Source organism: Centroberyx gerrardi, chromosome 22, assembly GCF_048128805.1.
Source record: "Centroberyx gerrardi isolate f3 chromosome 22, fCenGer3.hap1.cur.20231027, whole genome shotgun sequence".
Taxonomy (NCBI): Eukaryota; Metazoa; Chordata; class Actinopteri; order Beryciformes; family Berycidae; genus Centroberyx; species Centroberyx gerrardi.
Window position 1 is genome coordinate 9,074,091 of NC_136018.1, and position 14,503 is coordinate 9,088,593.

Sequence of the window (14,503 nt, forward strand, 5' to 3'; positions counted from 1 at the left end):
GGTGGCCGATTCTTGCCCTCTGACCACGCTCCACCCCCGCATTGATGCAGGCCACGCAAATGGAGCTAATTAATAAGAGCAAGTATCAAATGTAACAGAATGACTCTGCTATGCTAACCATGCAGGCAGACACTGGTGTCAGCTAGCAAACAGAAGAGCCTGGACTCAAAGGCCTGGGTCATTTCATCGGGGCGTGTAAACACTGTGAATGAACAGCAGCACAGTCTCTATTCTCTCCTCTCTTGTTTACATTACACTCACAGTAGCCAACTGGAAAGATCAATAGCAAATCCAAAATATAGTGATGAAATGATAACGACGTACAAGTAATTACTGATCAGTTGTGTTTAGGGCTGAAAAAGTCTTCATTATAATATGCTTTATTCTGTGTCAGAGTGTAAATATACCCAGTAAAGCCCAGACGAACGGCCCCAGGTGTCTGAACGGTGCCATATGAACCACTGCTGTACACTGCCTCCAAGAGGGCAGATTCAGAAAAGCATAAAGCTCGAACACTTTAAACACTTCAGACAAATGAGAAAGGCTGCAAGAGAAAACAGTTTCCCTCCACAAAAGACTCAAAGTATTCGGCACAAAGTCTGAGATTTATTACTGCCTTCATGACAAGAACTCTAACATTTAATAAAATGTACCATTCATGTTACATGCAAGAGCCTGCATAGAGCATTAATATGGTAATATGCAATATTTTTTCAACATTTGACCCCTGGTTTATGTACAAATATGTACAAGCATGGAGAATGTATCTAGTTGAAATACGTAAAATATCTCTGAAGTATTGCTCATCATATTTTTAACCACAGCATCATATTTAACCACAGCTAAACATACAATAGTATACATAGCAGTGAATCTGGTATGTCTTTGAAGGCATCTTTGTGATCTTCCAGATTAAAAAATCTCCATGGTAACAATTCTGTACGAGAAGTCACTAAATCAAAAACATACAGTTAGTAATGTCCAAAAAAATGTTTCCCCCTCAAAGCAAACTGTAGGCTTGTGTTCTTTGTATTCAGAGTCATTTCACTGCAACAAGCCTTCTTTTGTTCCGTGGTTTTGTTTCATAGCATTTCTTTTGGGGTGCCGGTATGTGTGTGAGTGTGTGTGTGTTTTACAGTTTGAGCTTGGCCTCTTTGGCCTCCATGGCCTGGGTGGCGACCTGGGCGCGCTCTGACAGCAGCGCTGCTTGCTCAGCTGCTCCCTGCAACTGGGCATTCTTCAGCAGGAAGTGGCTGATGAAAAGCTTCAAGCCCTCCCGCAGCATTCCTAGCTTGGGAATTCCTGAAATCCTGGCGGATGGAAAACAATGACGGACATTGATTCCAGATTTTGGAGTGGAGTGGTTTTACAAGAAGTGGGCTAATGGACAAGAGGTTAACATTTCTAAAAGTTAGAGGAGGTCTGGAAGACGCTTGCAGCACTAACTTAACTGCCCTTTTAAAAGAATTCCTGATGTGTTTTCTGTTTCATAAACACCAATGTGTTAGGCTCCAAGTCTGGGCACTAACTATATGCATGATGACACTCACCTTCCAAATATATTGGCTAGATCCTCAGGCTCAGTTTCCTTCAGTAGTTTGGTCAGCACCTGGCGCAAGAAGCGCACCTTGGGCTTATCTAGCTCCCCAAACTCTATTACCTACACAGAGAAAATATACACATACATATATATACAGTATATACATATAACTGTCAGACAGTGAAAGCTACCTGGTGATATGACAGGTCACTTACTTTGAGAATGGAGAGCGAGAGGCACTTCTTCTGGAGGAAGCGGGTCACCAGCTGGGCCAGGTTGCTGAAGGTGCTGCTGGGCAGAGCAGACAGCTCCTTGAACTTGTCCCATAGGCTGAACTGGAAGGTCATCTAGGACAACACAGAGCGGGCTCAAGGGATATACATACTATTGATTTGAAATATTATATCCCAGCAGTTTCTGCATTCAATGACATTTATCACACTGATAACTCTCAAAAACAAGAACGGAAACAAAAGCAACAGGAGCCAACTTCTCTACACAGGTAATCCTCTCACCCAGATCCAGTTTACATGTGAAAAACAAACATTCCCACCACTTCTGTTTCAAGCTCTTTGATGAGGACAATGGTTATCAGTTTCTGATATGGACTAGTGGCCTACATGGCAGCAGAGGAGGAAGTGTGGTGTCACGCCCATTGTTTGTAGTCTCAGTTTGTGTCAACTAACATCAGAGGTGAGAGGTGTGAGAGGCTCCCACACTGGAGGGGTGAACTGCAGGCCACAGGCGGGTCACATACAGTTTAAGAGACTGGGTGGTCACACACAACGCCAGGCTGACATGATGAAATGCACTGCAACTTCAAATGGTACAATCATCGTTTATTGAATGTGTGAGTCAAATGTGCAGCATTTAAGTAAACAATAAAAAAAATTACTCTTGATTATGAGAGTAATTTCATTTTTCTGTCAAAATTCCTATTTTATGCAATCTTGCACATTGTGATTACTGATTAAATAGGGCAGCTGCCTCCTTCCCCACAGGCTACAAGCAACTTTTATTTCCCTGTCAATTTCCCTGTGTAACTTTATTATTCAATGCCGAGAACTGAGTGGCATAAGGGCAAACAAGTGAAAACACCCTTAGCGATAGTTACATGCCTGCCAGCTGTGAGCTTCTTGGAAAATAATGAATGTAACAAGTGTTTTTGTCCGACAGTCTTGGATACAGACATCACCATCTTTTACCAACACCACTCACTGAGACGACAAAGGGTTTGGAGTAGAAAGATGTTACAAGTTGTTGGTTTACAGTCTTGGATAACATCATGAATAATGAGTGACAAGATTGATAGGTTGGGCATAGAGAACAACAAAACATTGATAATCTCACTTATTATATGGCAGTTGAAGTGTAATGATTTTTGCAAGTACGTTTAATAATAAGTGTGTGGATGTGTGATAATAAAATATGCTTGAGTAGTAGCATAGGTCCTTCTTTATTATAGTAAGTATGTTAACAACCGATTGTGCATATTAAGTAGTCTATGATTGGTTTGAGTAGCACAGGGTTACATTGGCTATTTTATTTAGAATTCTGTGCTATGTTTTACCTGGAGTTTGTATTTTTTCTAACTCTTTAAGGCTTTCATGATAACAATGTAATGTATTACTTTGATGTATCAAACATTTTCTAGGAGAGAAGTTATTTATTGTATGCACTGATTGTAAGTGGTAGTCCTATACGCTTTGGTGGAATGGGGGCCAGCTTATTTCATAATGTTGTGTTTGATGAGGTAGGCCTTTTAAAATTTTGTATTGAGTGGTAATTTTTATTTTTATTCATATAAAAGGTGCGGCTTTTGCTGGTTAGAGTACCTGGAAGCGCCGGTCCTGGGAGCAGAATTTCTCTCCCAGCACGGCATAGAAGGCATTGAAGGTTTTCTCCTGCAGACAGCAGTCCATCAGAACATGGACGATCTCTCTCTCCTGCTGGTCCTTCAGGCCCATCCTTCACACACAGCAAAACAAAGGACAGCCTTAGTTTGCTTTGAAATATCAAAGCAAACACCTTCTTTCTATCTCTTGGTCAACCAACTCAATTATACAGCGGTTAGAAACAGAGACTGGACATAACAAACCTCAAGAGTTTCTCGAATGCGTCCAGGTAATCCTCGCTGGTCATAAGCACACAGAAGATGTTTCTCCTGATCTCAGTGTTCATCCTCTGTTTCTTAGCCAGGTCTAAAACTTTGGCACTAAACTGAGGGAGCAGGAAAGGGAATAATGCAAATCAAACAATGGCAACAGTCAAGTGGGAAAAGCTGGTATTATTAGCAAGGCTAATTATTACACATATCAAGGCCTTTTACATCTAGAGCATCAAGATACAGCCTACTGATAATGCACTGACAAATGTATTTCAGCAAAGTGTAATGTCTGTAAAATCATTTGGACTTTGGAGAATATGAATGTGAATATGAATATGCTAAAAAACAGTAGATGTAGAGGTGATTCATAAGCATTATATTTGTCTGTTGAGAGGTGTGGCAACAGATTTCATTCAACTAAATTCAAAGAATACTTCACAGCACTATTTATCAATTCTTCTTAGGAAAAAATCCTCATCTGCAGGTCTTCTGTGGTTGCAGTGCTGTACCTGTCCCTCAGCTGTACTCTGCTGTGAGGTCTTGTTCCCTTGGTCGATCATGGGCGCTCCACTCCAGGAGGAGCCGACGATCCACCAGCGGCCCACCTGCTCCGCTGCCAGGAGATTCTCCAGAGAGACCCTCAGTTTCACGTCACTGCCGCCCGCACTCTGGTGGATCTGAGTTACACATTCATCAGGGATTAGTGACTCACACATGCACTTAGCAGGCAAACACCAGTTGTAAAATATGTAAAAAATGACGAGAACACCCAATAAGCAACCCCAGAAAAGCTTACAGTCGTGGCATACAATCACAGTTCACAACTGTTAAAGACATTAAAAGCGTCATCAAAGCTCTACAATTACTGGACTGAGTCTGTAACGGTGGGACTCTGGGGCCCCCTGGTGGTACAAGTGAAAGCTACATTAAATCATTCTAAAACAAAAAAAATGTAATAGTTTGGGGAGAAAATGATATGCCACACCCAGTATGTTGAATAAAATAATCTAAATCGGTGATACCTATTATCTACACATTCAAAAGCTAATTTCATATTTGTCTTCCTCAATCTATTGAAGTGATAAGACTACTTCAAACCTAGTAATATAATTCAAATAATGAGATCACGTTATGAAAATCACCTACCAGAGTCCTCTGCAACTTCCTCAGTCTCTCCACAGGCTCTGGGTCGTAGCCCGGGATCTTCCGCATATCATTGTTCTTCAAAGCCAGCATGGTTTCCAACATGAAACGCATCTGAGGACATGTTGACACATGATTTCAAGTTAGATAAGCCTCCAAATTGCTACATAAATTGTATTGAGATATCAATTCATGCAATACTGTATTCAGTACATGCCAAATTTATTGTACAGATTGTATGTTGCACTAGTTAAGAGCGTTTACTAATTTGACTAAAAGGTAATCCTGCAGCTAGTGCCATACCCTGGTTTGATCCTGAAACTTAGGCCCCAGTTCGTTGGCCTTGCGTTGGGCATCAGAGATGAGCTCCTTGAGAGCCAGAGCGTCATCCTTCCGCAGGCCGAAGCCAACGTTCCTCAGCACAAACAAAACTAGTTCGATGTCCTTCTCCGTAAAGGCTACTACCAACAGCTTCAGGATGTCGAAGATGAGGAGGGAATGCACCACCTGGAAGTTATAGAGGTGAGCCACGATGGCTACCAGGTTGCCACATTCTTTGCCTTCCCCTGGGTTCTTGTACTCCTCGTCAAACTTTCGCACAACCGTCTCCAGAAAATTGGCTCCCACCTGCAATTTGATAAAATGTGAAAATTGATGATTGATTGAAAGACTCTTGATTCATGTTGTTTTTGGAAATATGAATACTAATATATATATTGATGTAAATTATGACATCTGATGAATATACTTTCAATAAAAAAATATTTTAGGATTAGGATGTATGGTCCTATAATGTTGTGTACATATATTGGCACAATAATAATCTCACAGATCACTAAAAATGTGACTTACCTTAGAAAATCTATGGCAACTGTTGACTGAGGCTAATTTTACTGAAGAGACTGTGTGTGTGGTCACTTACAGGATTGAGAGTCAACATGACAGAGAGATAACAATGCTAATAAACCTCAAGTATAGGAAACTCAGGTGTTAGATGTCACTTTCCAATTAATTAAAAGGGGCATTAGCTTACAAAGGAGATGGTGAGAAAGCAGCCAATTCCTTTAAACCTAGATCCAATGAATAATCCATGGGCTAACGTACCATTCCCAGGTTAATGGTTACTATTTATCTCTCACACAAAGGCTGGTAAAACCAAAAGCCTCTTGTCTCTTATTGTCGCTCTTATCAGTGGAGCAGAAAGTGAACTGGAGGTCTCCAAAGGGGAAAGACCTTTAGCACTACAATACAACACCTGCTTAAACACTGTAAGAACTCTAGTGTGTGGAAGCTGAAGGCAGGGAGTGTGAAACGTACCTCCAACCCGACGGAATGATGGAGGACGCTGACAAGCAGGACGTGCTCCATCAGCAGTCTGTCAGGCATCAGGGTCGGGGTGACGCAGGCTGCTAGCAGCACCTCCGTTAGGGTATCGTTCATGTCCTTCCTGCTGGAGCTCATGTACAGCTCCTCCAGCTGACCACTGATGGACGCCATGTTGGGCTCACTGAGCCTAATAAGTTAGAAAATGGCTCAATTACGATGCTGAAGCACAGTACTTGGGAATTTCTAAAAGAGCTTAACTGGCAATTATGATCCAGCGAGCAAACTCAAGACCCACCCAGAGGCCAGCGGTTATTCTAACTCCATCAGAAACGTAACCATTAACAGTCCATATATATCTTTCTTTTGTGATCTTAAATTGATCTCAAGAGGGGAAATTCTCTTCTAACTCTCTTCCACATGGAGGTCAGAGGTCAGGGTCAGCTACAGAAAAGTGCCCCTGGAGGACACTTCAGCAGGATGGATGCTTGCTGTCATGGGGGCTTGAACTTGGGCCTTCTGGTGGAAGGACAGTCTCCCTAAAATCAGAGCCCAGATGAGTGTCTATGGGCAAGGGCAACTTCCTCACACTTTTGGTCAGAAAACAGAGTTTTCAGACAAAATAAGGTAATAAACAAACAACAATTTCTGGAAATACAAATGTATGGACTGTGTGTAGTGATCTTAATGTGAGTGGAGTAAAAACAATTTTTCCAAGTGGGTCATGAGTTTGCGCTACTAGATTCAAGATGTTACTAATGCATGACTTAAACGGCTTACAGCTCAGTGTTGTGGCAAGACTGCTACCTACCTGTTCACCAGGCCTTTCACATGCCTCTTCAGTTTTTCAAGCTCAGCTTTGCGTTTATCATCTCCAGTGTCACGCAAGTGAGGTGGCACATACTTCCCTGCTGTAGAGGTGACCTAAACATAGGAAGATGTAAATTATAGTTAGCTAAAATGTTAAGCTCCATAAGCTTAAACATACAGCATACAAAGTAGGGCTGGGCGATGGTTGAAATCAATATCACAATAATCATAAGTATTTTTTTATATTGATACATAAAACGATACATATAACAATATTGCATAGTAATGTTAGGTGTGATGTCAAACAAAACTGAATTTTTCAAATAATATTCCTAATATTCCTAGTTTTGAAATAAAATGTGCTTATTATCATCAATTTAGACAGCAGAATTGTGTGTCATGATATCCTAAAATCACCATTTCATCACAATATGATTCCACTGAAAGATGATAAATGATAATATTTAATTATCGCCCAGCCCTAAGACAAAGTATCAGTGTTACTGCAATGTTGAAATGAATCCTTCAAATTTCTGAACTCACAGTTCCTGATGTCTTTGTGTCAGGAGTGTCTGTTTCGTTCTCTGCTTCTTCTTCACTTTCACTGGCCAAGTCTGCTACATCACTCTCCTCCAGCCCATCCTCGTCCTCCTCCATTTCCTCTTCCTCTGCTTCCTCCTCATCAACCATTTCTTCATCCTTTTCATCCTCCTCGTCGTCATCATCATCATCATCATCATCCTCGCCGACCTCATTTTCTTCGTCTAATGAATCCAGATCTTCATCACTGCCTTCATCTGCAGACTCGTCTTCTGGTTCTTCCTCCTCACCTGACATTTGGGACTCACTCTTATCAAGCTTTTCAAAGTTGTCTTTGGCCATGTCCATGTCATCATCACTGTCGTACATCCCCACAGCTGCCGACCCAGAGTCCAGTACACCAAGGATGTAATCAAGTCCGTCAGCCGCAAAGGACTGTGGGAGGTTCTTCTTGTTTTTCCTTTTGTTTAATCCAAGGTACCGCTCTAACTTCTTTATTTCTCTGTCCTCTGCTTCGTTTGCTTCCAAAAGTGCCTTTTTTCTTGTTTCTTGAAGCTTATTAACTTTCTTTCCTTTCTTGGAAACTGATGCTGTTTTAGAATTCTCTGACTTCTCTGCAGCAGCATCAGTAGATTTGCTTTGATGTGATTTTGACACTTCTTTCTTTGCTTTCTCTTTCACCTTCTTCTTCTGTGGTTGTGGTTTATCAGCGGGTAACGTTATTCCAGAGTCTTCTCCACCATCAAGGGGTAAACTGAGATCCTTTTTGCCCTCATAGTGACTTTTCATTTTAGCTTTCTTCATTTTTCGCTTTTCTTTGCGTAACTCTTTTCTGCTTTTCTTTTTCACAAATCTCAACCCATCATGGTCATTCTCTTCTTCATCACAGCCACCTTTGCTTTGGACAAACTCATCCACTGACACCATGTACTTTTGCAATTTTCCATTGTCCTTCTTCTTTTTGGTGTTCTTCCATTTCCCTTGACCTTTCATCTCTATAAACTAAACCCTAGATGTTGGCTAACGTAATGTGACTGATTAATAATTAGGTACACTGGCTAACATGAGCTAACTAACTTCAATCGGTCCTTTGAAAATGTATAGCCAATCAGCTTGGCTAACAAGCTAAATGTGGAACTGTAGAGGGTTTGAAACAACCGAAAGAAGTAAAAGCACTTAATGAAAGCTGTAGGCTATTTAAAACAGTTAAATACCTTAGACTACAACGTTATTTTGTGCTGCACACATGTATCTCCATGAGGACAGTATTGTTGATATGACCCACGACCACGTGACAGTTTTCTTCCAGGGCGAAGCAAGGACTGTCGCGTAGTGATGACGTATTTTATTTTGGGGCGTTTTTTGAGCGGTTTTCGTTCGTTCGATGTAAACTGTCTGCAAACGAGTCAGCGTAACTTAGCAGTGGGGACACTGGAGTTGTTGTTACTGCCATTTGTACGAGCTAGCATGTAGTGAGTCTGTAGATTTGCATTTGCAATATGAAGAATGGAAGAAGACGATGTTACTATCAGAGAGCAGAATTTCCACAGCCAAGTTCGAGAGTACATCGTAAGTAGCCTGCTGGACAGCTAAAGCTAGCTAGCTAACAACGTCCTCTGCTGCATAGTAACGTTAGCTAGCATTAGCTTGGTCTGTCAGTTTGACGCGGCAGAAGTTATGAGGCTCGATGATTAGTGTTGGGGCGCATCAAAAATGAATACCACTTTCCGTATAGTTAGGTTATCGACCACTAACGTAAAACGTAAAAAAATCAATAATGAGTTAACTCGCTGATTTTGTCTATGACTAGCTAGGTTAGCTTACTAACCAACTGTAGCTAACATGAACGTTAGTTAATTTCATTAAGTACGCTTTGCTGCCTCCAAGGGCTTTTGTTTTGTTTTTATAATCATGCCAGGGCTGTCGACCTTTCTTTGCCATACATCATGTTGTCTGATTGTGTGTCCTGATGTCAGAGCATAATTTCAGAGAAATGCATAAACTATACAGTCTAACAAGGGACACTTTTAATTGGATCTCCTTGATGAATAATGAATTTCAAAATATAGAAACCTATCAAATGTCTCGCTCGCAAGCAACCTCAGCATCTCTGGTTTGGCTTGCACATTTTGTCTGAAGTGTCTATCCATACCTGGCTCTCAGTATCCCATGTCAACATTCTTTGCCAGGACAAGACCCCCATGCTTGACTAAACATGATCCTGATGTTGCTGTGTCATTTAACCTTCATGTCTCTGGTAGCTTGTGCACGGATACTACAGACGTTGGATGTTATGTCTTCTTGATATGTTGTTGTCATGTAGTTACTTATTTCCAGCCAAGGTTACTCAAGAATAAGGTTTACAAGTTACTTGTAAACTTGACTTTGTGATAAGATTACACCCTCTCTCTAGTCACATGAAGTGAGCGAAACCTTGTTGTGTTTTTTCCATAATAGGGTCCCATTGTTAGCATTGCATTGCTTAAAGAACACCAGTATTACTATATCAACTGGCAAGAATGAAGTGACTAGACCTGGACAGACTCTGTCAGAAGAAATTATATTACTGTCTCTCACCCCCAGTGTGAGTTCATATATCATTAAGGTGTGAAATACTGTTGCTGAGATTGTTGGAATGCATGCTAACCAGTTGAAGGAAAGTTGTTGACTTGTATTACCTACTGCTCTTTCTGTTGTTCACATTAGGACTCATTCATTCAGAGTGTAAGTGTACATTTGGCTCATCCAACAAAACACTTTCACCATAAGAAGGAAAATAGAGAAATGACTGTGCTGACTGTTGTGACGAAGATTGGGTCAGCCTGCTCATATTGTGGCTTTATCTCTCCTCCGACCGTAGGGTCTTTGTGTCTGTGCCAGTTTATCAGCACCGTGCACCTGATTCTGGGTTCTCCTTTTTGTGGACATGATAACGCTTGAGCCACCCTTGCGTGCAGTTTTGTAGCTTGTAAAGACTTGTGCTTTCTTTCAGTTGGAGGAGGACTGCTGGTGCACGATGAGTCAAACTGTCTATGTGCTACTGCTGTTTGCCTGATCAGACTATTCGCTTGTCAGATTGTCTGAGGAGGTTTAGCGTTTCTTTTTTCTCCATGCCACACGCTTAGTTGCAGATTCTCTGAAATGTGTGCTGTCTGCCTGTCTGACTGAGTCATCTCATCATCACAGCCAAGCTGAGAGTTGTGTAATGTTGAGACGGCGTAGAGTGCTGAAGTCGGAGCTTCTAACATTAGTTATGTCCTGGTCACTGTCAAAGTAGAAGGGGGGAATGTGGAATCTGATCTTTCTGGTTGTCCGTCCAACTTGTGTGGAGATAGCTGTTACCTAATAAATTCCATGCAGTGGTTATTTTTGGACAACTTTGCATGTAGCCTTGGCCTAATTAGCCTCATCAGAGTTTGGAAAACAATGATGACATGCTTACTTTACAGTTCTTAAATCAAATGGGCCTAAATGGATCATGCTGAACTTCACAGAGGTCCAGTTGCTGATTCATGTAATATGAGGTTTAAATGATTTTGAGACCCCACAAGTATTTACCTATTTAAACTTCCTTATTCTGCACATAACAAGCCTAAAGTCCACTTACAAATCAGTCACTTGTTAATTGGAGAAGGCTTCTTGGGCAAGTACTAAGAACTACAGATTTATTTGTACAGTAATGTTTGGTCAGTGAACATTTACAGACCCAAATTCATCAGGGATTATAATCTAACTCACTCAGATTGTTGAATCTTGTACTGTGGTTCATTTGCACTCTGCTGCATTCTGTGCTCCACTCTGCCTGCAGTAGATGTAGGCCTACTTTTTACAGTTTACAGACTGTAAAAAGATTGTTATGGTGCGTGTTTTGCTGTAGAAATTGCATTACAAACACATAGTCATAATATCTTTCCATGGCTTTTCTTTAGAGGAAAAAACTTATCTAAACTGAGAAGTGTTATCCTATATCTTTGTTAGTCAATGAAGTCTGATATTAAATATCAGCACTACTGTTATCTTGGCAGATAACAGTATTGTTAAAAGATGAATAATAAACCATTACTCATAAGGAGGCTGATTTTGTAACTTGATCAAGGCAACATACCTGACTGATTTTCAAGACCCATCAGTTCCAACATCCATCATCTGCTCTACATGTACATCACTATGCATAACTGAGTGTGGATTACGTTGAAATGTTGCAGCCTTTGGAATTTAACCTGGCTGGCCCTATCAAATGTTTATTAATGCATAACAAACCCGTAGCCTTTAGGATGTGACAGGTAGATGAGAAGAAGTGGAGAACAGAACATAGGCTTGAAATCTGCTGGGCGTAGATTACTGCTGTGTAATGTGCTGAATCATCTGAAGTCATGGTAAACTCTTTTTTTTTTTTAAAGATTCCTATGTTGTCGTTTCAGATTTGCTTCCTACTGTTTGCAGTACTCTACATTGTGTCATACTGCATCATAACCAGATACAAGAGAAAAAGTGGTAAGTGTTTTTGAAAAATTATGAATTGAACTCTCGCCCTGTGAAAACAGAAATCAACTGTCACATTTCTCAAAGCCTCCGTAACACTTAGGCACCCGAAATGTGCCTACAGTTTTCATATTTTCACAGCAAACATTGTGGAAATCTGTCTGTCTGTCTGTTCACGCCGTGTTTGCTCTCACACAGAGCCCTTCATTGTGTCAAAACAGAAAGGACAGTATGGCCAACTGCCCAAGTAGGCTTTAGGTGTGTGTGTGTGAGAAACCACACCCGTCACTGTAGTGTGTAAGAACAATCTGCTCATAGTCAGCTGTATATCAGCGTAAACAGTATCCGCCCTAAATTGTTTTCCGGGCAGTGGAAACATGTATTTACATGCACAATTTGCCACAATAAATAGGCTACTATTGACACAACCTGTTTCACAGGCTTCGTGGTCTGATAATCACAAATGCAAGTAAAGACACTTGGATAGCCTGAGATTCAGAGAGAGGTAAAGGAAAATTGTATGTTTCATTTTTTGTGTAACGTCTCTCACACAGCTTGTATGCTGCAGTAGGCACACGCTACTGCAAGTCAACACCTGACTGAATTATAAAAAAAAGAAAACTGTAAGGAAAACAAAGAGGCCCAGTCAGATATTATGAACTGTATCCCATTTTCCCTGGACAAATATAGTACGTCCAGGTCACCTAGGCTTCCCTCATCTCATTTTAAAACTAGACCATTTTGCACCAGAAATCCTCTCTGGAGTGTTGTACACTGGAAATCTAGGCTGCTCTTGTCCTTGCACCCTGGTGGCTCGGTACCCTAATCCTCTCACTTACAGTCGAGAGGAATAGTGGCACTGCATGCATTAGCAATCCAACTTTTACTGTGAAAACTGGTATATTCAGGATAGCATTTACTGTCCTAAAAAAGCATTTTCTGTCTAAAAAAACATTTGCATGTTTTTTTTTTTATTTTTTAGATAATGCTCTAATCTGTTATAATCTGTATTAAAATATGTATTTTGTTTGTTTTAAAAATGTGAAATTGTCCAATGTTGCATCTCCCTGAATACAGCCTTAAATATAATTTGAAGTATTAAATGTGGATTTGGAAAGGGGACCTATTTTATATGGTCACACTGTAATTACTCAATGTCCTGTGACTGAAATGGTTTGATTTCCTTTCTAGATGACCATGAGGATGAAGATGCTGTCGTCAATAGAATATCGTAAGTGAAGCCGATTTCAATTAGTTCTCCTTTAAAGCACAGTGTGACGTAGAAACTGTGGCGAGTATCGCACGTTGCTCAGTTTTGTATTAAACATCGCATTCAGACTGTTGCCTTTTGTAGCCACATGCATCCTGCCTGCGCAATGAAATGCCTGTTTAGGTCCAGCTGAGGAGAATGATACTTAAGGGCCTAGCCAAGCAATGGAAAGCATTTCAGATTAATGAGTTTCCTTAGTGATGTGGTGAAGTGGTGACTTTGTGCCGTCCCACTGAGGACCACTGAGCAGATGGTGCACTCCTCTGGGCCCAATCTGGAAACCCATTGCCTCCGAATCTCAACAAACGGCAGCCTCCAGATGCACAGCCAATCCATGACCGTGTTGTAGGACTGGGGCGGGGGTGGATAAAATGAAGAGTGGAAGGGTGTAAGAGGGGGGAGATTGACAATCAGCCCGTGGACAGTGAAATGACCATATGCTACATGGCACTAGTCTTTGAGTGGTCGATGACACCAAATAACTTAATTCCCCCTTTAGTTTTGCTTATTAATTCCTGTCACACTGTACGCCGAATGACTCTTCATTAATATGACATGTAATCCAAACTAATCCTCAAATAACCAAGTAATTGCTTGTAAAATATAATCCGATTTACAAAGTATATGCATTTGTGCCATTACCATGTAGTGAGACTCTTCAGTAGAATTAATAGTGGATAGAAAAAGTCTTCCTTAACAATTGCTAAAAACAATTTCACAGAAAACTATAGCCCTTATTAAATACTGACGCTCTTGTTTTCTGCGTATGCATGTATTTGTTTGATTTTTTTCCCTGGGCGTGTCTTAATAATTGCCTGGGTCTGTCTGTCTGTGTGTGTGTGTGTGTGGTTCCATTTGCAGATTGTACCTGTGCACCTTCACCCTGGCAGTGTCGGGTGGTGCCGTCTTCCTCCTGCCCTTCTCTATCATTAGTAACGAGATCCTCCTCTCCTTCCCCAAAAACTATTACATTCAGTGGCTCAATGGCTCCCTCATTCATGGTCAGTAGCTCACACAGTTCATGTATTTATCTTTTTTACAGAGTTTTTTTTTTTTTTTTGCCTATTGTCTTTTGAATGTGAATTATTTATGTTATTCAAAGGAAGTAAATACTTTTTAACACATTTAGATTAACAAAGATTACAACCACAATTAATATTTTATAGTAACATAACAGAATCAGTAGATGTGTTGATTAACATGTTATCCTAAATGCAATGGACTGAACCGATGCCAAATGTTGGTTCAAGAAATCCTTCTAAAAACCTCTCCTTCTAAAACTTGAGCG

The 14,503-nt window shown here is 40.7% G+C and overlaps 2 protein-coding genes across 2 annotated transcripts in view; one reads left to right on the forward strand and one right to left on the reverse strand.

Moving 5' to 3' along the window:
- Positions 1–401: 401 nt before the first annotated feature.
- nom1 (nucleolar protein with MIF4G domain 1) lies at positions 402–8,739 on the reverse strand. The gene is made up of 11 exons (XM_071899306.2): positions 7,467–8,739; positions 6,925–7,037; positions 6,108–6,303; positions 5,094–5,417; positions 4,794–4,904; positions 4,157–4,324; positions 3,639–3,760; positions 3,376–3,508; positions 1,756–1,887; positions 1,551–1,660; positions 402–1,310 (listed from the first exon to the last, which is right to left on the reverse strand). Exons 1-11 carry the CDS (start codon positions 8,454–8,456, stop codon positions 1,133–1,135), a joined length of 2,577 nt encoding a protein of 858 aa, XP_071755407.2. The 5' UTR covers positions 8,457–8,739; the 3' UTR covers positions 402–1,132.
- A 140-nt stretch (positions 8,740–8,879) lies between these two features.
- The window catches only part of lmbr1 (limb development membrane protein 1), a 33,835-nt gene continuing 28,211 nt past the window's right edge, over positions 8,880–14,503 (forward strand). The window contains exons 1-4 of the mRNA XM_071899297.2: positions 8,880–9,032; positions 11,885–11,957; positions 13,137–13,176; positions 14,077–14,216. Of these exons, the coding sequence (XP_071755398.1) occupies positions 8,970–9,032; positions 11,885–11,957; positions 13,137–13,176; positions 14,077–14,216 (316 nt within the window). The 5' untranslated portion in view covers positions 8,880–8,969. The remainder of the gene's footprint in view (positions 9,033–11,884; positions 11,958–13,136; positions 13,177–14,076; positions 14,217–14,503) is intronic.

Coding starts and splice junctions, on each gene's coding strand:
- nom1 (XM_071899306.2), bottom strand. CDS start 8,456: ATGAAAGGTCAAGGGAAATGGAAGAACACCAAAAAGAAGAAGGACAAT. Junction 6,304..6,924: donor GTGAAAGGCCTGGTGAACAG/GTAGGTAGCAGT, acceptor CTAACTTATTAG/GCTCAGTGAGCCCAACATGG. Junction 1,661..1,755: donor TCTCGCTCTCCATTCTCAAA/GTAAGTGACCTG, acceptor TTCTCTGTGTAG/GTAATAGAGTTTGGGGAGCT.